This window comes from Elgaria multicarinata, chromosome 16 (genome assembly GCF_023053635.1).
Source record: "Elgaria multicarinata webbii isolate HBS135686 ecotype San Diego chromosome 16, rElgMul1.1.pri, whole genome shotgun sequence".
Classification (NCBI taxonomy): Eukaryota; Metazoa; Chordata; class Lepidosauria; order Squamata; family Anguidae; genus Elgaria; species Elgaria multicarinata.
Window position 1 is genome coordinate 5,943,130 of NC_086186.1, and position 22,264 is coordinate 5,965,393.

The 22,264-nt window shown below is 43.5% G+C and overlaps 3 protein-coding genes across 7 annotated transcripts in view; 1 reads left to right on the forward strand and 2 right to left on the reverse strand.

Moving 5' to 3' along the window:
• The window catches only part of KLF13 (KLF transcription factor 13), a 292,039-nt gene extending 280,211 nt beyond the window's left edge, over positions 1 to 11,828 (forward strand). The window contains exon 3 of the transcript XR_010026202.1: positions 11,806 to 11,828. The gene's annotated coding sequence lies outside the window, so the exon portion shown is untranslated. The remainder of the gene's footprint in view (positions 1 to 11,805) is intronic.
• OTUD7A (OTU deubiquitinase 7A) overlaps positions 1 to 22,264 on the reverse strand; it is a 468,621-nt gene that overhangs the window by 202,310 nt on the left and 244,047 nt on the right. The gene's annotated exons all lie outside the window — the stretch shown is intronic.
• BNIP2 (BCL2 interacting protein 2) lies at positions 1,223 to 22,041 on the reverse strand. 5 transcript variants are annotated; one of them, XM_063142463.1, is made up of 12 exons: positions 21,886 to 22,041; positions 21,454 to 21,565; positions 16,094 to 16,219; positions 14,769 to 14,833; positions 13,473 to 13,637; positions 9,917 to 10,093; positions 9,728 to 9,830; positions 8,170 to 8,301; positions 6,234 to 6,320; positions 6,043 to 6,141; positions 5,188 to 5,223; positions 1,223 to 2,446 (listed from the first exon to the last, which is right to left on the reverse strand). In XM_063142463.1, the coding sequence occupies exons 2-12, from the start codon at positions 21,471 to 21,473 to the stop codon at positions 2,395 to 2,397; spliced, it is 1,062 nt and encodes a 353-aa protein (XP_062998533.1). In that variant the 5' UTR covers positions 21,474 to 21,565; positions 21,886 to 22,041; the 3' UTR covers positions 1,223 to 2,394. The 5 variants fall into 5 exon arrangements, with proteins under 5 accessions (XP_062998533.1, XP_062998534.1, XP_062998535.1 ...); XM_063142464.1 differs by having other exon boundaries at positions 1,223 to 2,443; positions 21,886 to 22,038; XM_063142465.1 differs by lacking the exon at positions 5,188 to 5,223 and having other exon boundaries at positions 21,886 to 22,040.

Genomic DNA, 22,264 nt, shown 5'->3' on the forward strand with positions numbered 1-22,264 from the left:
ATCTTGTATCGTTCTTTTTAATATATCCATGTGCCCTGGATGTCATAATGCACAGGTACGGAATTCGGAAAAGCCCGCTAGTGTTTCGCCAAGAAAAACTACTCTCTCTCTTACCACATGGAGAAAATTGGCTCACACTAGACATTCTGGAGATGTACCACCCAAATCATACCCATCTGCAAATGGCTGTAAGTCTTATACAAACAGAAAAAAATGAATTCACCATGGCACATCTGTGTGTTTGACTAAGTTCTGGCAGCAGCTGCGTGAGCAGTGCTGCCGTGGGTTCCACTCGAGGGCTGCCTTGTTCATGACAGCTCAGGTACAAGGTTGGAGGGTAGAGCAGTTCTTTGTGCCTATTAAAGTTGGGCCCACCAATGTCTGGCAGGCTTATGTCAGATGCACGAGACGGTGGCATAACAGACTGGAACAGAGGGATGTGTTGAGCACAGAGGTAGCGCCCCCTTCCCACCAGCGATGTGTTAGAAGCGTTTGTTTTCAATTGGTTAATTCAGTTCCCCAATGAAAACATGTATTTTTATTGTTTTAAGCCGCTGCCTGAGGACTTCTGTCCTGAAAGGCGGCCAAGAAATGTTTTAAATAAAATAAATAAACGAACATCTGCCTTTTTCCTTCAGCCCCACTCACCACTGTAATTTGGGTTCCAAGAGCTGCTCTGAAATTTAATTTAGGCTCTTGAGCTGAATGGCGTCCGTAACTCACTTCTAGCACAGCCCTACCTTTCTGAATAGGGAGGCTTTCCTTAGTGTTGGGCCCCCAAAACTCTGAGCAGTTGTGTCAACTTTTCATTACGATAAACATCAATTGAAGTCATTTTTCTTTATGTAAAAACACTATTTATTGACTAGGTTATACACCGACATATGGGCAGCATTTCCCCCACCCCACCCCACGTAAACAATGTCTGGGGATGGGAAAGGTGCTTTTGACTGAGTTGCTAACATGCGAGACAATTTTTTTTAAAACAAGTGTATTTCTAAAGTGTTTCTTCCAAGGTAAGCAAAGTGTTTTAACATCTCTGCTACAATCAACAGTTTTGATGATTCACCCATAGGAATTAGTGCATATGATACATCCACAGTTTACATGTTCGCCCTGGACAATGACTGCTCACACTAGTGCCGTCACTTTCTGCACACAAGTGAAAAAGCTCATGGACATGCAGATTTGTTTATTTTAAAAAGAGATTCCTTTTTTAAAAAAATAAAGTGTAATAAAGTGAATTTAGTGCTTGTGGAAGGTGCTGGGTCGAAAGCACAGGAGACGGGAGATATCCTGGCTACAAAACGGCAGTGCTCTCATATTCCACCCTCATTTTTAGGGTGGAGCAACACTTTACAAGAAATACAGAGCTGTCACTAAGAGCACCCCCTGTATCAAACTCTTCCTCTCCATAACTTGTATCACACACCAGCCCTGTAACACACACATTTTGATGTCCTATTCTGCATCTCTGTTCCATGTCACTGATGGACAAGCAACCGCAGAGTGACGCCAGGGCACGAAGTGTGCTGCATGTTACAGAAAGGGCACCTCAACATAGGGTGACGTTTCGGGCAGCAGGCCTGTGTTTCTTGCAATATGCAATTCTGCCCTTCATCTTCAGCCTGAATAGTTGGCACATATCATTCAGAGGATGGCTAACGTGTGTCAATACAATACTCTATTTGTATACAGCTTCCACTGCTCAAATATTAAAGCAACAGTTCTGCAAGCGTTATACTGTGCAAAAATTAAAAGCCCTCTGACCAAACAGGCTACGACTTGGACAGAATCCTTTTTGTGCCAAGAAAACTTTCGCAGGGGGGATATCCGAGCACTAGGTGCAGCCAATATGCGGAATGGCCAAGAATCTTAGCATTTCTCCAGTACAGCTGATTATGTCTTGCTTGCTTAGCAAATCACTGAGGTTGTGTTACTTTATTTGCCAGCCAAGAAGCATTTGACCATTTATACGAAACTGTCATGCACTTTATTACCAAATAAATGACAGCAGTCATTTATGGCCTGGTCTACCTTGCCAGGGTTTTTGCAGATAAACGTTATAAAATATTGTTTTGAGAAATCATAAAAATATATATTATCTCTTTCCTTAACATTTAAGCATATAAATATTTACTGAATAAGCTTCATTTAGGATAAAAAACATGGGTGCCTCCTATGACGCTTTGCGACACTGCAGTATAAAACCGTTATAGTAAAGGCAGCTATTAAGTGTCAATGGCTAGCTGGGACTTGCAAACCCGTTCAGCAGCGTGTCGTCCATTCGGCACAAGTTGGAGGCAGATCTCAGAACGGGTTTTGATAATGGCAAGATGACCTTCCATCGACCCATTCTTCAGCCTTGGTTCAAATCCAACACACAAACATCTTTCACTGTTCCGTCTTCTGTTCCTGTTTCCCATTAAGCTCTTGGTCAATTCTGCTTATTAGACAAAACGCAAAGAGTCAAAATATATATACTGTTTAGCACCCTGATTGAGATTAAAGATCTTGACAGAAAAAGAACAATGCTTATTACTTGAGAATTGCACTGAAACTGTTAAACAAAAGTAGAGCAGCAAGTTTTTTCCACAGATCATGAATCAGAACTTGGAAGGTGAACACAAGGCGACTTTAACAATGAGACGTTAACAGGCAAATGAGACGTTAACAGACCATGGTGAGGAAAAGTACAGCTTCCTTCATTGAGTGCGATTTGTTCAGCCTGAGGCCTACAGCGTGGGGGTCACACAAAACTGAAGAATAAGCACAAGCTAATATGAATGAAATTCCTAGTCTTTTGCATACAATGGCATCTATACACATTAATTTTGGCACACTCCTGCCAGGGAGCTGGGATTGGCTGCAGCTCCCCCGTTGCAGGTGGCCAACACGTAATGTGCAAAAGCAACCCCTTATGAAGTAAGTAAATCTAGATAACAACAACAACAACAACAACAACAACAACAACAAATTTATTTCTTACCCGCCTCTCCCTTTGGATCGAGGCGGGAACAACATTAGAACAGGAATCAATACATCTTAAAAATTCTTGATTTCACATTGTTCTGGATAGGCCTGCCGGAAAAGGCTAGTCTTTAAAGCTGCCTTAAAATCACACAGAGAGTTAATTTTACGAATCTCCTCCGGCAGGCCATTCCACAATCTGGGGGCGACAGAAGAAAAGGTCCTCTGGGAAACTGATGTCAGCCTAGTTTCAGCTGACTGAAGTAAGTTCACCCCAGAGGACCTGAGTGTGCAGGGCAGACTGTATGGGAGAAGGCGATAACCCCGCAGGTAACTTGGACCCAAACCATTTAGGGCTTTAAAGGTAATGACCAACACTTTGTACTTTGCCCGGAAACTAATTGGCAGCCAGTGGAGTGATTTTAATGTTGGTGTAATGTGGTCACCCCTAGGTGATGTCTTGGCTCCAAGAAAGCCAGCTTCACGGGGAGTATTTTAGACTTGAAAACCCTCTCCTTGCTTAACTTATTGATAAGGAAGGGGCAATGACACTCAGAAAGCTTGCAAAACCACTTCAAATGCTGACCCTGCTTGCAGCAGCAGCTGTGGTTAGTCCTAATGCCAAATGCCTCACTACACCATGGCTAAAGTGAGCCAAGGCAGAGGCTGGGAGAATCACGCTGGAGGAGAGAGAAGCCTGCATCCAAGTTCCCAGTGTCCTAACCATGGCTAATCTCTCAAGTGAGTTTGCATTGGCACAGAGTTTTCCCCTAGGCATCTTTTATTGCTTCTCAGTTTAGGATTCAACTGGAACGAGCTGGGTCATTCGTCCGAAGCCCAAGTCTGGCTAAATCAAAGTCTCTAGAATTCAGGCCATGTCAGATATTTAGAGTCAAGTTAGAGAAACAAATCTAGCAGGTTGTCCAGATATCAATGTATAATATCCTTCGTGGCTCCAAATGAATGGAGTGAAATGCCTGCTTCTATGTATTTTATTTATTTATTTATTACACTTATATACCGCTCCCATAGCCAGGGCTCTCTGGGCGGTTTACAGAAAAGTATTTTATACTTGCTGTTGTTCCCTGCCTTGATCCAAGCAGAGAGGCAGGTAAGAAATAAATTCTTCTTCTTCTAGCCATTATCAGTTCTTTGCCAGAGCTTAGAACCATCTCCACAGCTTAAATTTTTAAACGATAGAGAATTACACTTGTGGCTTTGAAGACTGACACAACTAGAGTTAGAGTGAGCTCATTTGAAATTAGTCCCATTTTGGTTTTGAATTTTGCTGATCTGTTCAGAGATCAAAACAGAACTTCATCTCAAACCAATGCCATATCCCATGGAGTGGGGAGGAGGAAAGGTGTTTAGATGCAACCAGTAAGAGATTGTATAATTCCTCCTAATACTACCATCCTCAAATTGTAGGAGGGGTTGGATTAAACATGGAAAAACACCCTTCCCATGACAGCTGCTTAAGGATTCTAATAGACACCCCTTGGTTTGTAATATTGCCCTGAAGACAGACTAGCTTTGCCTTGCTAGTTGAAGTTTGATGCCTCCCTCACAAGAGAAAAATGATGACATCTGCAAAGAGGCATTTGGAATAGTTATGCACAATGGGCACAGTCTGGATCAAGTGAAGTTGTTAGTAGCAGTAGCAATTGGTGATCTGAATTGGACGGTATCGCTGAGGTACGTTCATCACACACTTTTAAGCACCAGAAGAGTCCAGCATGCATCGATAAGACACTCACGCCACCCATTCCATAAAAAAAGCAGAAATACTGCAAATGCAGACAGCACAAAGCAAAGAAGCTATTCAGTCAGTTTAGACAGTAGATGTGCAAATTAAAGTAATTTTGAAATCAAGTGATTACTGAGTCACAGCCACCTTCAATCTAGATTTAAGGAACTATTTTGCAATAGTTGCTAGCCAAGTTTTAGGGGGGGAGGGGAATTTTGCAGTTCTACATTTGTAGATTAGTGAGTTAGCCTTTTGGCTACTTAGCTTACATCTGAAGCAACCAGCCATTTGGGCAACAAATGTGGACAACATAGCATAAGCTTAGATACATGCGCAAAATTTTGTGATAGGTTCACTCTCATTCATTCGCAGATGCTGTATGCATTCCAGCAAGCCATACCCATCCCAACAATCAGCACAGTGCAGAGATGGCTAGATTAGAGACAGTCCTGATCAAGATGTGCATATACCTTTTGGGTTTCTTTTTAAATTTTTCTTCTTCATACCTTAGTGGGGAAAATTTGATTTTAGTAAATAAGATGCAGCTTTGTATACCAGCAAATCCCAAACAGCTTTAAAGCCAACAACTAACAGCAGCTATTTAGCCAAGGCATTCCCATTAATAACTTTTAAAAACCAAGATAAACAAAAGCAATGGGATTTTGTAGTAAAGAGCAATACTCGTTCTGTTGTAAGGTCACTACTCTGTTTTCTATCATGTTTGTATCCTGCTGTCCAAGGAGTCCAGGGCAGTGGGCATGGACATTCATTCTCCATCCCTCTGAGAAGCAGATTAGGCTAAGAGGTAGCAACCGACCCCAGGTCATCCAGTAAGCTTCATGGCTGAGTAGTGATTTGAACCTGGGCTTCCCCAGTCCCATTCAACAGTCTGTCTTGAAGAGCCTTCCCCAATGTGGTGTCTTCCAGACCTGTTGGATCACAGCTTCCATCATTCCAATGCCCATGCTGGCTGGGGCTGATACGAGTTGAAGTCTAAAACATCTGGAGGGCATAAGGCTGGGGAAGGGTGAAGTACACATATATACCTTCCTACATACCTGGGGATGGAAAACTTGTACACTAACAAGATCCGGTGTGTGTGTGTGTGGGGGGAGATATACATTTCTGTAGTCTGTACACAAACACAATCTGCATACCCATCAGTGATGGCCACATCCCTAAGAGTAACACTTCCCTTCCACCTTTAATGGCCAGCTGCTTTGGGAGCCAATTTGCCACAACTCGACAGATGGGACATTTAGACATGCTCAAAAAAAGTAATTATGCATCATTTTAGGGTTATGAACATGTAACTAGCAACCTACTGTTTTATGCATTCAGGTATGCCAACGTATTCCATGGGGACGAGTTCAGCCAGCTCTGCCAGGGTAAAGACGTATCTGATTTTTTGGCTAAATTTTGAGCTAAGAGAAATGCAAAAATATAGTTACTGTTAAAATGCAAAACGTGCCAGCACTTTTTTTAAAAAAAATGAAGTAGATATTCCGAGTGTTACCTAATAAAAGGTTTGGTGATTGCCAGAAGTGTTCTGATGAACCACGAAGGATGAACTATGATTAAGGACTTCAGGTTTTTCCTTAACCTAACGTTAAATCAAAATATTAAAGAGTGATCAGCCAAAGAAAACGAGGCAAAAAAGTTTCCTAAATATGAGTTTGTACGCAGCAGATACGAAGATTTACAAATACTTGCTACTGCTCTCTACTTGTACGTATAAGCTAAAAGGAACTTCTAATGCGCCTCAGATCAGCAGTCATATTAGAGCTGGACTAAAATAGCAAGATCACAGTTGTGTCCAGATGATTTGAAGGGATGATGAAGGGGAACGTCTCCCCCTACCTGCAGAGATAGAGGCTCTGGCCATGTGTCCTGGGCAGGAGGCAGAAATGGAAAGGAAAGCCATTCTGAACACCTGCATCCCCAACCTAGTGTCAGGACAAAGGAAACAGACCTACTGAGAGGTTTCACACACACATATATATATATATACACACACACACACTCACAACCTACTGGAAGCCGGATGGGGAAGTTTACATGGTCTTTGTAAATACAAAGAGAAGGGACACAATGAAGAGTTGGAGGAGGAGAAAAAGCTCTCCATAACATGCTCAACAAGAACCTGCAGCTTAGCTGTTAGAAAGGATGGGATGACTTGGAGGTCTCCAAAACTGTGCAAAACCATGTCTACGCTGCAAGAACCATTGAAGAACATCCTCAGAAGAACTCCCTCTTTCCCTCCCCATGTACCTAAGTAGATCTGGTCCCATCCAAATTCAAAGGTTAGATTCCGCAAGACCAGGATGGATCAACAGCATCTCTCCAGATCACAACTTGGCTCAAATTTGGGAAAGGCTTGTGTAACTTTTTTACTCTTATTTATTAATTTATTTATTGCATTTTTATACCATCCAATAGCCCAAGCTTCCTGGGCGGTTCACAAAAATTAAAACCATTCCAAGTATAAAACTAACAGTATAAAAACATGATGTACAATACAATACAAAAGCACAACCAGGATAAAATCAGCAGCTGTGCAGATTTTAACCACGCTGTCCAGAGCATAGACCTTGGGCGGAAAGCATATGTTCAGAACATTAATGATATGTTAATGGGGAACAGAGCCCAAATGAGAAATACTGTTTCTTAGATCTCATTACTAATTTTTTGAGGAACCCAGCTTCTGTTTCTTTTTATAGCAATTCTGAGGCTATACAAACTGCTATTAAAACAGTAGACACCTTCCTGGAGAAATATTTTAAGTTGGACACTAGATAATGTAGCATACAATTTGGCTTTTCCTTCTAGAGCAGGGATGGGTAGGATCTCCAGGTGTTTTGGGCTTCAAGTCCCCGAAGCCCCTGCCAGCATGGCCAATGGTCAGGAATGCTGAAGTCCAAATCACTGAGGGATCTATTTTCTGTTCTACAAGACCTAGGTCTGAAGAAAGATCTATGCTTTCCACACAAATGGTTCCAGGATGAATTCCTGGAACCCCCAGGAGGAACTGGGAAAAGACTCCTGCCGAAACCATGACGAGCCCCTGCCAGTCACTTAGGTGATGCTGAACGAGCTGAACCAATGCTCTGATGCAAGCATTTTCCTATGCTCTATACTCCATCCTCCTGAAAGGTTTAAGAAACCTGTGTACGAAAACCTACCTCGTTTTTATGCACAGCCATGTGTGAATTGTGTATTTCCTTTTTGCCTTCACCTGTTCACACTAGCTTAAGCACTAAGCAAGTTATTTCTGCCTTGGAGGTTTGGAACCCAAATCACACAGGATGAGACAAGAGAGCTGCCTTTCACAATTTGGCAATAAATAAATAAATACATTTCATACATTTAAAGACCTCTGTACTGATCACTGCACTGGTGTGCATTTTCATGTCTTAATCAGCCAGATGCCTCGCATGTCTTCTTAATCTTACCTCCTATCAATCTGTTGATAACACTTCCTGAGCCAGCCTAAACTGGGCATCTTCCTCCGTGTAGTTGCACCATTCAGATAAACAATCATATAGTTCTCTGCTACTAACAATTCTAGTGTGCCGATAACATACCTGTGGATAGAGTAAAAGCATTAATCTTCCCGTTACGTTTCGCTATGATCACCACATCCAAGCGTCTTTTGCTGCAGGCACCTTGACCGTTCTTTGTGCGGGCTTAATTAAGAATGATCTGCCATCAAAGGGGGGTGTGATTGGTGGAGGTCACGTTTTCCACTTGATACCTGAGAGAGTGCCTCTCCTGCCTGCCCGAGACCTTAGATCAGTTGGTGGAGCCCTTCTCTGCATCCCACCAATGCAACATATATGCTGTGATGGGACAAGGGAGAGGGCTTTCTTTGTGGTGGCACCCCGACTGTGGAATGCCCTCCCCTTGGAGGCCCGGTTGGCGCCAACATTGATTGCATTTCGACGCCAAGTAAAAACATGGCTTTTGATGGTTAAACTCACTGGCACATTGTTTTAACTGCTTTTAAATTATATATTGTTTTAACTTGGATCATGGTTTGTTTTTAACTGTGCATATTTATTGTTTTATACTGTATGTTTTTATCTGTATGCCACTCTGAGATCTTAATGATATAGGGAAGGATATAAATGTTTTAAATAAATAAATATATAAAAAAATATTGCTCTGCTAATGCTAAGAGATGGCAGAGAGACGGCGGGGAAAGAGAGCAAGGACTTTCAGCATGTGGGTCCTGCATCCTTTGGGTCCAAATATTTAAGTTTCCCAATCACCGCCAAGGCAGCACTTATAGAAAGAGTGGTACAAGACCAGCTTTCTCAGATGAGTGTCACAGAGCTCCCAACAGTCTTCGACGATCAACAGATGTTGCTCACGCTGCTGACCTCCCTCCGTTAAGTGAAGCCCACTGATGACACATATACAAACATGGAAGGCTGTGGGGGCGCAGGAAATCAGTAGGTGAGGCAGACCAAACAGAAGGTTTTGCCCAACTTGAAGGGCAGGGGAATTTCTGTGGCTGCTGCCAGTTGGTTTGGTATCTATATGAAGAGACTGGGTTGAATGGGCTTGGCGTCTGAACAGAAAACATGCATGCCAAGAATGCCAGCCAAATCTTTTATATAAAAAAGCCACTGTAGGATGACAATACAGGCTCCCGGTGTAGTAAGCTGTTTGCAGTCTTACCCCTTACTTAACTCTGGAGAGCAATCTGAAATAAGATAACGCAATTGATTTTCAAGGAACGTAAAAGTGGTTGTGGTGTTACTGATGCATAATATTTCTAGGCTGGCTCCAGCAACATCAGATGGGAGACGTCCCAGCTCTGTAGTGCTTTGTTTGATGAAAGTCTTGGATTCAATCCTTCGCATGCCCCATTAAAAAGGGCAGAAGGGCTGTGAAAGACCCCTTGCAGTAGCACTTTAAGGCCTCAGGACAATGGAGCTGGGCAAACCGGGTTAGAGGTCTGACTCTGTGCAAAGCAGGTTCATAGGTTCGCCGAGTACCACTTACTTAAACAGATTATCCATTAAGTATCTGTAGTTTGGCTGTCCACTTTCTGGCATGAAGCAAACTGCAAACACAACGATTGCATTTAATCCGTCACCGTAATAACCTAGGAGGAGGAAAGAAAAAGGCAATTATACTTTCCCCCCCCCTGCAGTTTGTGAGGGGTGGTATGCTGAACAAGACAATCCTCACCTCCATGGCTGATGACTTTTTTATAGGGCTCAATCGCCTTCATGTCTACCCTGTGATCTTGTTCTCCAATGCGGAACATTCGCCACCTCCGCTCCTCTTCCTTTTCATCTGATGCCGCATATTCTGAAAGTGATCCTTTTCTAATTACATCAGTAGTTTTGGGCTTTGGAAGATCATCTGACCAGTTTAAAAAAACACAATAATTTCAGATATCTTTACAGTAAGAGTAAATCAGGTTTGTCACTTCATTATCGGCTCAAAATCTTTTTAAAATGCTGTGCCGTTATACTGAAGTGTTAACATCTATATCTAGAAATTGCTTGTGTTGCATTTTAATAAATGATTAAGCAATGACTGTGCAGAATTATTTTAAACTCAGATATCTGAAGTAGGAAGCTGCAATTCCTTTCCAAAACCTTGAATACATTACAGATTACATGAGATACAGCCGGCCTTTTGATCAGATTAGCGTCTATTTTTGTAAATCAGAGCTGTCCCTTGTAAAGGAGTTCTCAGTATTTGAGCTAAATACAGCTAGATTCGGGCAATTAATTTTTAAAAAGCATATTCAATATCCATATTATAGCCCGTATTGATACCCGAAAACAATGTATGAATGCTGACAATGCTAAAACCCCTTTGATCAGTTGATAGCCCTTGATATCTTCCGTTCAATGATTATTTCCCCAATGATTAAGAGTCTAGTAATGAATCATTGCAGTACACTGATTTGTGCTAGTCATGCAAATAGATATTTCAATCAAAACCGAGCACAATCTTGGGAACACCCTGAAGAATATGTCGACCTCATGGCTTTGTTAAAGTAATTTCAGTAGCACAAACCTTACCACAGAGGTGTGAAAAAACTACCGCAGCATGTTAGTAGCTTGTTTCCAAGACAGAAGTTGTTAATGGAAACTATCCTTCCAGGAAAACGCAGACCGCCGCATTAAAAAGAGAAGAGAAGAGACAGAAACCTTATTCCAATGATGTACAACTCCAGTCCAACCGCTCTCTTGCCCAATGTACTGTGAAGTCTAAGTACCTGGAGTTGTGTATCTCTCAACCCAGCTCTAATACATTGGAAAAGCTAGCAAAAATGAGCAAAACGCCACTGCAGTCATCAACTGCAGTTATGCACTCAGGTTTATTCAAATGCTCAAAGCAAGGTAACTAAATTCAAACTGAAGAGATGCCTAACTTAATCTCTAAACCAATTTCAGAGGGCCCATAATTTATTCAAGAACTATCTGAAAACGATCGTACTTGAAAGCTGGCATTGAGCAAAAGTAACTTCCATTTCCTATCATGGAAAGTAGCAATTCAGCTAGTTTATAAGATGAACCAAGACACAGCCATCTGCCTTGAAGCTAAATGTTAGCTACATCGATTTAAGAAATACGTGCATACTACTGGAAACCAGCTGATGAACATATGCCTGAACATTTTGCTCATCACCACTGAAATGCCCAGTGAACCTGTGGGAATACCCTGGAGAGGACACATGTGGACAGAGTTGCTAACCGCATCGATTAAACTGTGCATTGTTTGCACTGTTTCAGTTTGGTACACCACCTTGAATGGTTTCTATCCTTAAAAACACCCTAAACGTGGTTTTAAAGAAATAAATAATCCGCAAACACAGTGACCATCAAGATTCGTACCTGCAGTGGGTGTACAAAATAAAAAAGGAGGTTTGATCTGCCTCTTAAATATCAGTATACAAAGCTAAGATACATAGATCTCGCCTCACAGTGAGGGAAGAGCCATACAGAAAAGCAGTATTTCCCAAGGTAACCTTACAGAATTTCCTCCACTGTGCTCAGAATACGGTATTTCTTACAGTAGGGCCTACATGAGGTTCTTCTATTTTACAACAAAGGCCTTAGCTAGACCGAAGGATTATCCCAGGCAAATGGAGGGGTCGTCCCTGCCTGCTCCTGGGATCCCCTGTGTGTCATTTGGATGCACAGGGATGATCCCGGGATTTAGGCCTGGTCTAGCTATGGCCAAAATCTCTGCGAGGTGAGCCTGGGTTTCTGCCACATCCAAACACGTCATGTTTCTTCTTAGGTCTTCCTCTCCATCTCACACCCTAACCCTGCTACCACAGATCTTACATTTCTAGTTGTGCCCAAACCTCTGAGAACTACCTGGCCAATAGCTGTTCCAAAGGGGAGGCAGCAGCTGGGGGTGGGAGGAAAGGCACCTGTGCTTCAAAGTGGGCCCAGTGATCATGTCTTTGGGGCAATTATGCCACGACCTGCCCAAGGCTGTTCAAGAGCTTTAGCCAGCCAAGACTGGCAGAGAGGCCCAGACCAAGTTGCCCACACAACTCTCAAGAGCCCTTTCAATATCAGTGGTCCAAAAGGATGGCACCTTGTTCCAACGACACCTCAGACCCTACCCCTCTGGTCTTTCACAGTTGGGACGGGTGGAAGATAGGGATCTACTGATCAATAATAACGATTTGCAACAGTTCAATAAGAGCTTTTCGCTCCCAGTTGTTTAACAGAAGTAACAACAAAAAAGCTCTCCCCCACAACCTCTAAATTCAGCTCAGTAGAAACACAGACATAGGTTCATGATAGAGGTGTCCAAAACTATGCTTGGGGTGGAGAATGTGGATAGGGAAACATTTTTCTCCCTCTCCCAAAATACTAGAACCCAGTGGGGTCATCCCATGAAGCTGATGGGTGGGAGATTCAGGACAAATAAAAGGAAGGACTTCTTCACCCAGCGCAGAGTTAAATCACGGAATTCACTACTACAAGATGTAGCGATGAAGGTTATGTGCTTCCTCCAGTATCTGAGGCAGTAAGCCTGTGTGCACCAGTTGCTGGGGAACATGGGTGGGAGGGTGCTGTTGCACTCGTGTCCTGCTTTGTTGGTCCCTGACCAACACCTGGTTGACCACTGTGTGAACGGAGAGCTGGACTAGATGGACCCTCGGTCTGATCCAGCAGGGCTCTGATGTTCTTATATAGCAGTGGTGGGGAACCTGCAGCCTGTGGGCCAAATCTGGCTCATGGGGGAAGCACCGCTGTTCATGCCCTTCCCCCAACCCTGCTCCCTTTCAGATATCATCTCCACTCAGCTCTGTGCTTCTCTCTGAATAGAGAAAGAAAATGGGCAGGGTGGGGGTGGATGATGTCAGGGGAGAGGGCGGGGCCTCACCCCTCAACATCATCCAGGCCACCGGATTGGTCTGGAGAGGAAATTCGGCTCCCAGAACAAAAAAAGCCCTCCCACTCTTGCACAAGCAGGTCATCCCAGAGCGGTATGTAACCAATTCTGCTCCGGGACAACCATTTTGCACTGGATCTGGTTATTGGTCTTTGGGACCCTAGTTTTTTTTGAGGGGTGGGGGGATCACACAAGTCTAAATTCTGCCCAAAACCGTTGTCACACAATATTGATTTGGAGGAATTTTAGCAGCCCTGCAATACGTGTCACAACAGGATGCAAACGAAGCAACCAAAGCCCAATCCACCACACAACACAGGTCCAGAGAATATACCTATGCCCAAGGCTTAGCTGTCGTCACAAGGCTTACCTTCCCATTCAAACTCATTGCTATTTTCCGATGGTGTGTCTATATCATCCAGATCAATATCCCTGCTGTCCTCCAAGTCGGACAAATTGGATTCCTCACTGCGATCCAGAGTTAAATTTATATTTGGAGCATTCAGTTTCTTCTTAACTTTGTTGCCGTTCACTTCTAATAGGTCAGGAAGGGGAGAAAGAAGTTATGTTATGAGAGACTTGGAAGTCATTCCAGCCGGCTGAGCTGAAGCAGGTGACAGCAGGGCCATTCCCCCAGCTTGGTTGAAGAACTCCCTCATGAAGGCTCCTCAACTCTTACCACCAACAGCCATTCCAGCTGGCTGCACTGAGGGAGAAAGAGCAGGGCCATTCCACCAGCCCTGATAAAAGAACCATTTTTTCCTCTTCCCTCTCCATTCCTCTTTCCTTGTGCATCAAGTCTTTTCAGATTTTAAACCTGCAGGCAGGGTTGTTCAATTGATTATAGGCTTACCACTCTGGGAGCCTTTTTGGCTGAGGGGTGGAGCATAAAAATACTTCAAATAAATAAACAAATAAATAAATGACTGTTGTATTTCCAAGAATAGTCATTAAAGGAAACTGATTGATGAAAGTGACAGTTTACTTCAAGTCTAGAGGAACAGAACTTGAATATGTCTAAATAAGAGCATTTAAACAAGGAAGAATATGACTAGATTTTCCTTTGAACGCAAGTATTATGCTGTAGTCTTATTTCTCCTTTTAAAGAGATGTAACAAGTGCAATGAATATAGTTCTGCAAACAGAGTCTGTTACATACTAATGTTACTAAGAGTAATGCTTTTACTATTAGTCAAATAGGAGTCATGTTGAAAACTGAGGGTTCAATTGTATTCTGTTATGTTTAAACAGCCGTAACATTTCAAGGTATAAAGAAGGCAAACACATAAACATGGCAGAAGCAGTCTCTATTATAGGCCTAAACAAATGAATGGTATCTATCATACTTAAAAGCAGTGTATTTCCCAGCTTCACATCCTGTCTGACCTGTCCAGCACAGGTATCGGCAAATGGAAAGTCAAATAAGGCAAATGCTGAGGTGGAATATTAGAATCACTTAAATGTTCCGACGTGGTTTCTTACTCTTGCAGCCTCACTTTCCAGGAAAAGGTCATGAAGAGAAGAGGTAGAGCTCCCATGTATCACTAGCAGAGTTAATTTAGATAGAAACTTCCCAACCTGGTGCACCTCCAAGTGGGTGGGGTTACAAGCTCCATCATCCCCAGCCATCTGGCTGCAGAAGGCTGATCTAGACGAGCAGGCTTACCATGTTGGTCGCCTCTTTCTGCTGGATCAGACATATCTTCAATATGGTCATCTTCTGGCAGAGGTCTGGGAAAGAGAATAAACGCAGGAATCAAGATCACAATATTCCGTGCCTGGAGATGGGAAGGCCCAGAAAATAATAATAATAAAAAAAAGGGACTGCCCCACTTTTTCCGGATTTTCACACCTCTACTGGACACTGATAGTTTCTCACATGACGTCTGGACACAGGCTTTGTGAATCACGAATCCAAGCAAGCACAAAGGAAGTTAGCTGTCAGAAACATGGAAGTCAGTGGACAAGCAAAGCTGACAGCCTCATAAATCACAGAAAGACTCTTATTGAAGGAAAATCTGATCTGTACCCAAGTGTTCCTTCAGGGTGGCTGGATTTTTGAATGCTGGCATTCCAACCTAAACGCTGTATAGCTGCAGCAGCTCAGTAGTAGCTTGCACCAATGTGGCCAGAATATCAGCCTCCCCAGTGCCAGGCCACCCTGATATAAGGCAGAGTGCCAGACTTATATTATCAGGCAATGAACATTGGACCAATGTATCATTCTGACTACCACTGAAAGAACTGAAGAGCCCCTGCAGTATATGCACCGCCTCCTCATCTCACGTTCCCTAACGGCTCATCTTCCCTAACGGCTTTGCATGGTGCTACTATAAGAGACACCTGCCTGTAGCGGCTGCAGGTGGCATTTGGAAAGCAGCTACAATGAGCTGTATCAGTCTACTTCATCAGTGTAATGCAGCATTACTGTTCTGCACCCTTAACACTGATCCAAACACTTCTCTGGCACATATGTCAGGAATTCCCTGAAGCAATGCTTTAGAACAGACTTACCCATCCACTCACCTGGGTACCCATCTGGAGTAAGAATTGGCTCCAGGTTAACCAGGCAAGGAAGGTTTTGTACACCGATAACAGTTTTCTTCTTTTAGGCTACTAATGACCCATAAGAAAGGATTTATTCATGCTAATAAGCCATACACTTCTTCCTGAGATTGCTTTGGAAACTACGTAATTCAAACTCACAGCTGAATACACTGAGGAGGGAGTTTGACTTGATGGCCTTACAGACCCCTTCCAACTCTACTAGTCATGTTTTCTGCACTGTTATGTTGGGCCCTTGGTATGCAAGGGCCCAACATAACAGTGCAGAAAGCGTGACTTCTAGAGCCATACAAATGCACCTTCACAAAAAGAGTCAATGACTTGCCAGGCCAGGCTGATGAGTTCTTTTTAGAAAGATCAAGCACAACTTCGCCTTCCAAAGAATGAGTTCTGGAGCAAGTCAGACCTGCCAGAGTGACTCCTTACCTTGGAAAGTCCTCGTCTTGCCACTCCTCTTTAAGCTCAACGCCTTCCATCCTCAGGGTTGCCTCAATGGCTGATGCAGATTCTACTTGATCCAGAATTCCCCCCTTTCGTGTTAGATGGTAAGAACTGTAAAGTATTTTCAAAAGAGCTGTTTGCTCAGCAGTACTCATGAACTGAAAGGTCTTCCTAAGAAACCCAGCACTACGCATATGAGTAACAATAAAAAGCAGGAACATGAGGACAGACTCATGAGAGTGAAGCGAAGGATAACTAGTTGGCTGAAGTAACAATTGAAAACTAACTCCACGATCTGTTATATATTTTCTGTGAAAGTTCTCCGAGAGTGGTAGTCCCCACTATGCAGGAGTTGAAAACAAGGGAGGAGAGCAATCCTTGGAGAAGACCGGGCTAAAAATGTAAAGCAGTCTATTGTATAAAACCATAAGGAACTAGTGAGAAAAAAAAGTTTTCAGCTTGTTTCAGTTCAGCAGGTACTGAACCAAATGTACATGGGTACAGTTAGCTTAGCCACTCTGATCCATTTGCTAGTAACAATTAGGCTACTGTAATGGGCTCTAGATGGGGCTGCCCTTGTGTCTGGTTTAGAAGCTGCAGCTAATACAGAATGCAGCTGCTAGGATGGAGCACCCAGATATGCACATATTGCACCCGTGTTAAATAACTGCTCTGGCGGCCTATTAACTACCAAGTCATGCTCAAGGTTTTGTTGACAACATACAAAGTCCTAAACAACTCTGGACAAGGATACCTAACTGACCATATACCCACTCAACCCCTGAGATTTCTGAGGAGGCCTTACTGGGTGTTCCAAGACCAATGGAACTGCCAGGTAATAGCACGAAAATGGGCCTTCTCACTGGCAGCGCTGCCCTTTGGAACATTCTCTCACATGTGGTTTGAGAGGCAAAAACGGTGTCAAGTTTTAAATGCCTCATTAAAACGTATCGGTTCACAGAGGCTTTCCCTGACTGCCCTGTTTTATGGTTATTTTGCTGTGACGTTTTAATTATTATTTTATCTTATTTCCCCCCGTGTATTTTTAAATGTGAACTACTTAGGGGGTTTTATATATAAAGCGGTATAAAAGTGTTATAAAAATGTAGATAGAAAAAGGCACAGCCTTCCAGGCTTTGGGGCAGTCCAGATGGAGTGAGGCATCTATTCCAAATCATGACGTCTCCATCCGGCAGCAACTGCAGTCATTGCCTTGTGCATCTTCCATCTTTCCCCATGTCAAGAGCTCAGGGTTGCTTACAGAGAAGCCACCCGCGTTGTTCCAAGAGCAAAGCCCTTTGCCCAGGAGTCGGTAGCCTGGATAGCTCAACAGGAATGTGAGCGCGTCTCTCCCACATTCCATTTGCTGCACCTCCATCTGTTCTTTCAGTAGAAGGACAAGACAACAACAACTCCGCTTGCCATGGTGGATGCGGTGCTGTCATTTGGCTTGATGAGCAACCAGCCTTCTTTCCTCCCAACTTAGAACTGCAGAATTAAGGTTGTTTTGGCTCTTGCATAGCAGTACTTGCCAGCTCCCCAATTCCAAAGTCATAGGAAGCCTGGGGGTCGTTTGTCAGCTGTGTAGCCTGGACTGCCTTGGCCACACAGGGTCAAACTGGAAGAACACAACATATCCTGTCTACTTTTCCTGATCTGGAGCAGGAAAGGCAGACAGGCAAGAGTTGGACGCCACTGCTGGGAGGTACTCAGAAAGCTTTCCAGCCATAGCATGCAACTGGCTGCCCTATCCTTGGGAAAGGCCAGTAGGAGAGTTTTGGGGACTGCTGTGAAAGGTCACTTGGGACACCTTCAAAGAGCAGCGCCCAACCTGCCATGCTCTCCCTGGGAGTAGGGAGGCAGTTAGGCTGACTATCTTTGGCTTAGCCGGCATGACCAAGCAAAAGTTGTAGACTCCTGCAAGGGACATTCCCCATATGGAGGTTAGTTGTTTGCCTGTACAAGTCTTGAAGAAAATAAGAACTGTTCAAGTTGTGGGGTAGGAAGCCGAGCTGAAGATTTCATAACAGCTAAACTCCACCCAGCACACCACAAGCAATGACTGACCGTATTTGATGGACGGTTTGGTTCTGCACCTTAAAACTTAGCCCGAGGTGTTATTCTCTCAATATGCTCTGCACAGCTCATCTAATTGCTTAATAAGGAAGTCATTTAAGAGCCTCCAGGAACACAGAAACACAGAACCACTGCAAAGTGACAGTGGAAAATAAAGTTGTTCATGTGTTGTCTGTAAGGGTGAATTATTTCCTTTTAGGTTCACATTTAACTGTACACAGAGGTCACCAATAACCTTGAAGCTTAGTCTCAAAAAGTCCCAGAATGTTGAATGCATCAGCTCCCACCCTGCTAAGTGAGGGAGGGAGCTGCATGAGGTATTGTGGAAGAGACCATCATGTTCAGTCTCCATACATAGAGGCTAATAAAAAAAATTCTCAGTGATACATCTGCAGCATAGCTTTGGATTATTGTACAACATGATATAAGACAACATTCTTACCATTACAGAATTTCCTGAGCCACATTGAAATTCATCCCCAAAGCCAGGCTGTGCAGAACTCCCCCCGCCCCCCCCCCCCCAAAAAACAGGCCAATTCCCCGACCCAAGAGAAACAATTAACTATATTGCAAAATGCAGGTCACTATCCCCACCACTGCTAAATCAAGATCATTTCATTGTCATGAGATTAAAGTGTGCTCTTATTTTTGTATTAACCCCCATTAAAGGTGAAGTGTTAATTAATTCCTCCTTAATCCATAGGGCTTTCATTTCTTGCTTTTAAGAGAACAAAACTCCATTCCTTTATCTTGAGAAGCACGTACGTTCTATAGGTGAAGCATGATAACTTCCATGATTAATTGATTTCAATGTTTTCGTAATCAGATCAATGCCTCATTCAGAAATCACCTCAACCTTCACATTTAACAAGCCAGATTCCCCTTCCGCTTAAAAGCAGGAATTGTCTGTTTTCAAGACACTGCCCCCATTTTCCAGGCAACATCCGTTATTGCAACTCACCCTTCAACGGACATAAAAAGAGCTGTGCTGAATCAGACCAAAGGCCTATCTAGTCCAGCATTCCGTTCACACAGTGGCCAACCAGCTGCCACTGGGAAGTAAAAACATGGCTTTTCAACAAAGCCTTTGATGGTTAAACTCACTGGCACATTGTTTTATTTGCTTTTACTGCTTTTAAATTATATATTGTTTTAACTTGTTCATGGTTTAATTTGTTTTTAACTGCATATTTATTGTTTTATACTGTATGCTTTTATCTTTACGCTGCTGAGATCTTAATGATATAGGGCGGGATATAAATGTTTTAAATAAATAAAATTAAATAAAGCCCACAAGTAGTCCTTCCTCTGCAAAGCACATTAACAACCGCCTTTTAATGTTTCCAGTGCTTTGTAGCGCAATCTAACAAGACCTCAATTATCCTTTCACCTATCTCTGGCATGGTAGCTAAGCGGGAGCCTTACAACAGCATCGGAGGCTTGAGTTTAGGAATAGAAGATCAGTACACTGAAAGTCAGGAGGCCAATATTAGTAGCCTTGCGAGACAACTTTCCCTGGTGTGCTTGGAAGCACTATCCCCACATCACCATATACATGCTTTGGCTTGGTTACTGTAAGATAACTAAAATAAATCACATATTCTGCTGCTATCTACCCCTATCTTCCTCTCCTTCCTCTTTTACTATTGTCTCCTTTGTCTTGATTAGGCCGTAAGACCCTTGGAGCAGGAAACTGTCCTCTCATTGTTTGAAAAAACAAACAAAACCCACTTAAAAGGATGACAGTATAATTAACAACAATTATCTGGAAATTGAGCAGGGGGTTGGACTCGATGGCCTTGTAGGCCCCTTCCAACTCTGCTATTCTATGATTCTATTCTGTGAGTCTAAGAATATGGGGCAGTACTGTTATCCCACTGCAGCAAAAAGAACACAAAACCTAGCGCACCTTAAAAGACCAATACATTTGTGCTAATTATTTAAAGTATTCCGACACTGTTTATTATCTTACCTTAAAATTAAGCCAAAATAGATGCAACAGTAATAAATAATGATGTTACAATGCACAAAGTACTACATTACTCATTATGAAACTGACAACATCATTCATTATGATATTGACTTAACTAGTTTTATATTAGTGTGCTCACCTATTGCAGCAAAAACATCAAAAAGAGTTTGTGGCATCATAAAGACCAACAAACTTATATGGCATAAGCTTTCATAGACTACAGTTACATATGGATGTGTGTGTATGAAAGGACTGTAAACAATGAGGTCAGAAGGAAATTAATGAATGTGTTAATTGGCTTACCAAGTGCCAGGGTGTGCCACCAACCACTGCCTTGCAAATGACCACTGTTACAGTTGTCACTTTCTGCGTTTAGTTTCCTTCTGACCTCACTGTTTACAATTCTTCCTCCGCCCCAAATACATAGCAGCCTTCACCTCTAAATGTGTTCAGCTACAAACTCCCAGGGAATTGTAAACGAACACATGCTGGCTGGGTGATTCTGAGAGTTGTAGCCCATCCCATCTGGAGGGCACTAGGTTGGGGAAGGCATTCATGTACTGTATAATCTGAAATTCTGTGTAACTGATGTAGAGAACCACAGTTCACAAAAGACGATGCCACAATAAATGTGTTAAGAACATAAGAAGTACCATGCTGGATCAGACCGAGGGTCCATCTAGTTCACAGTGGCCAACCAGCTGTCGACCAGAGGCCAAAAAAAAAACAGGACACGGGTGCAACAGAACCCTCCCACCCATGTTCCCCAGCAACTGATGTACAAAAACATACTGCCTCTGCTAATGGAGGTAATACATAACAAGTGCGAAAGCAAGGAAAGCCCTGTAGGGGAGTAAAAAATAGCCAAAGGCAAGGGCGGAACCAAGTAATCTTCTACAATAATATTAGTAAAAGTTTTATTAAAGTGCCAGGTGCCTACGCATTTCGAACGCGATTGCGTTCTTCCTCAGGGCTTTATAACGTTAGTGCAGTTGTCTGCAGAAGCTGCTAGGCTCTGCAGAAGCTGCTAGGCTCTAGCTTCTGCAGACAACTGCACTAACGTTATAAAGCCCTGAGGAAGAACGCAAACGCGTTCGAAACGTGTAGGCACCTGGCACTTTAATAAAACTTTTACTAATATTATTGTAGAAGATTACTTGGTTCTGCCCTTGCCTTTGGCTATTTTTTACTCCGGTAATACATAGCCATCAGGGCTAGTAGCCATGGATAGCCTTCACATCCAGGAATGTATCGAACCCCCTTATAAAGCCATCCAAATGGGTAGCCACCACTACACCTTGTGGCAGTGTGTTCCATGATTTAACTCTGCGTGGTGTGAAGAACTCCTTCCTTTAATCTGTCCCGAATCTCCCACCAGTCACCCTCGTGGGATGTGACCCCTCTGGGTTCTAGTATTTTGAGAGAAGGAGAAAAGGGGAGAAATGCGTTAGCCTTTAAGGTGCCACAAGAACCTTTGCTGATGTCGTGTTAGCATGGACTACCATGTAAATATGTGTTCTGCTGTGGGGTGGGGAGAGAATTAAACCTGAGGAAAGGCAAAGAGACCACCCCCCAATTTCTGCCCCAAAGCCCCCCCAAAAACATACCCCACCATTTCCTTCCATATCTGAAACCCCTCCAATGCCCCTCCCATAGTGACCCCCAAAGCCCCCATCCCATAATAGCGCCCCAAAGCCCCCATCCCATAATAACTGCCCCCACTGCTCACCGGTCTTGTGAGGGGGGCACACTAGGGCGTCACCTCCCGTCGCTCCTTCCTTCCCTCACTTCCAAGCAGCCACAGCGACCCCTCCTAATGGCAACGACCCTGCCCCGGAAGCAGACGTCAACGACAGGAAGCTGCGCCGCCGCAGGAGGACGACGCGAAAGGAAACCTCCTCTTTCCTTATCAGCGCGCGGTGGGGTGGGGTGGGGGGAACCGGAGAGGAAACCGCTACATGCGCATGCGCCGTGGCTTCGCAGGAGGCTCGGTTTCCCTGCAGAAGACGGGCGGCGCGCCACGGCGCATGCGCAAGTCGTTCGGCCGTCTCCTGTCGGCTCCTTGCAATAACTGATCTCGGAACCGTTAGTGGGCGGGAGTGCGCATG

What these genes read in the sequence shown, in the direction of transcription:
- BNIP2 (XM_063142463.1), bottom strand. Translation starts at nt 21,473, where the DNA reads ATGGAACACACTGCCACAAG. An exon ending in TTAATGGATAATCTGTTTAA is followed by an intron (nt 8,302 to 9,727) that starts GTAAGTGGTACT and finishes CTCTATCCACAG; the next exon opens with GTATGTTATCGGCACACTAG. An exon ending in TATCAACAGATTGATAGGAG is followed by an intron (nt 6,321 to 8,169) that starts GTAAGATTAAGA and finishes ATTTAACGTTAG; the next exon opens with GTTAAGGAAAAACCTGAAGT.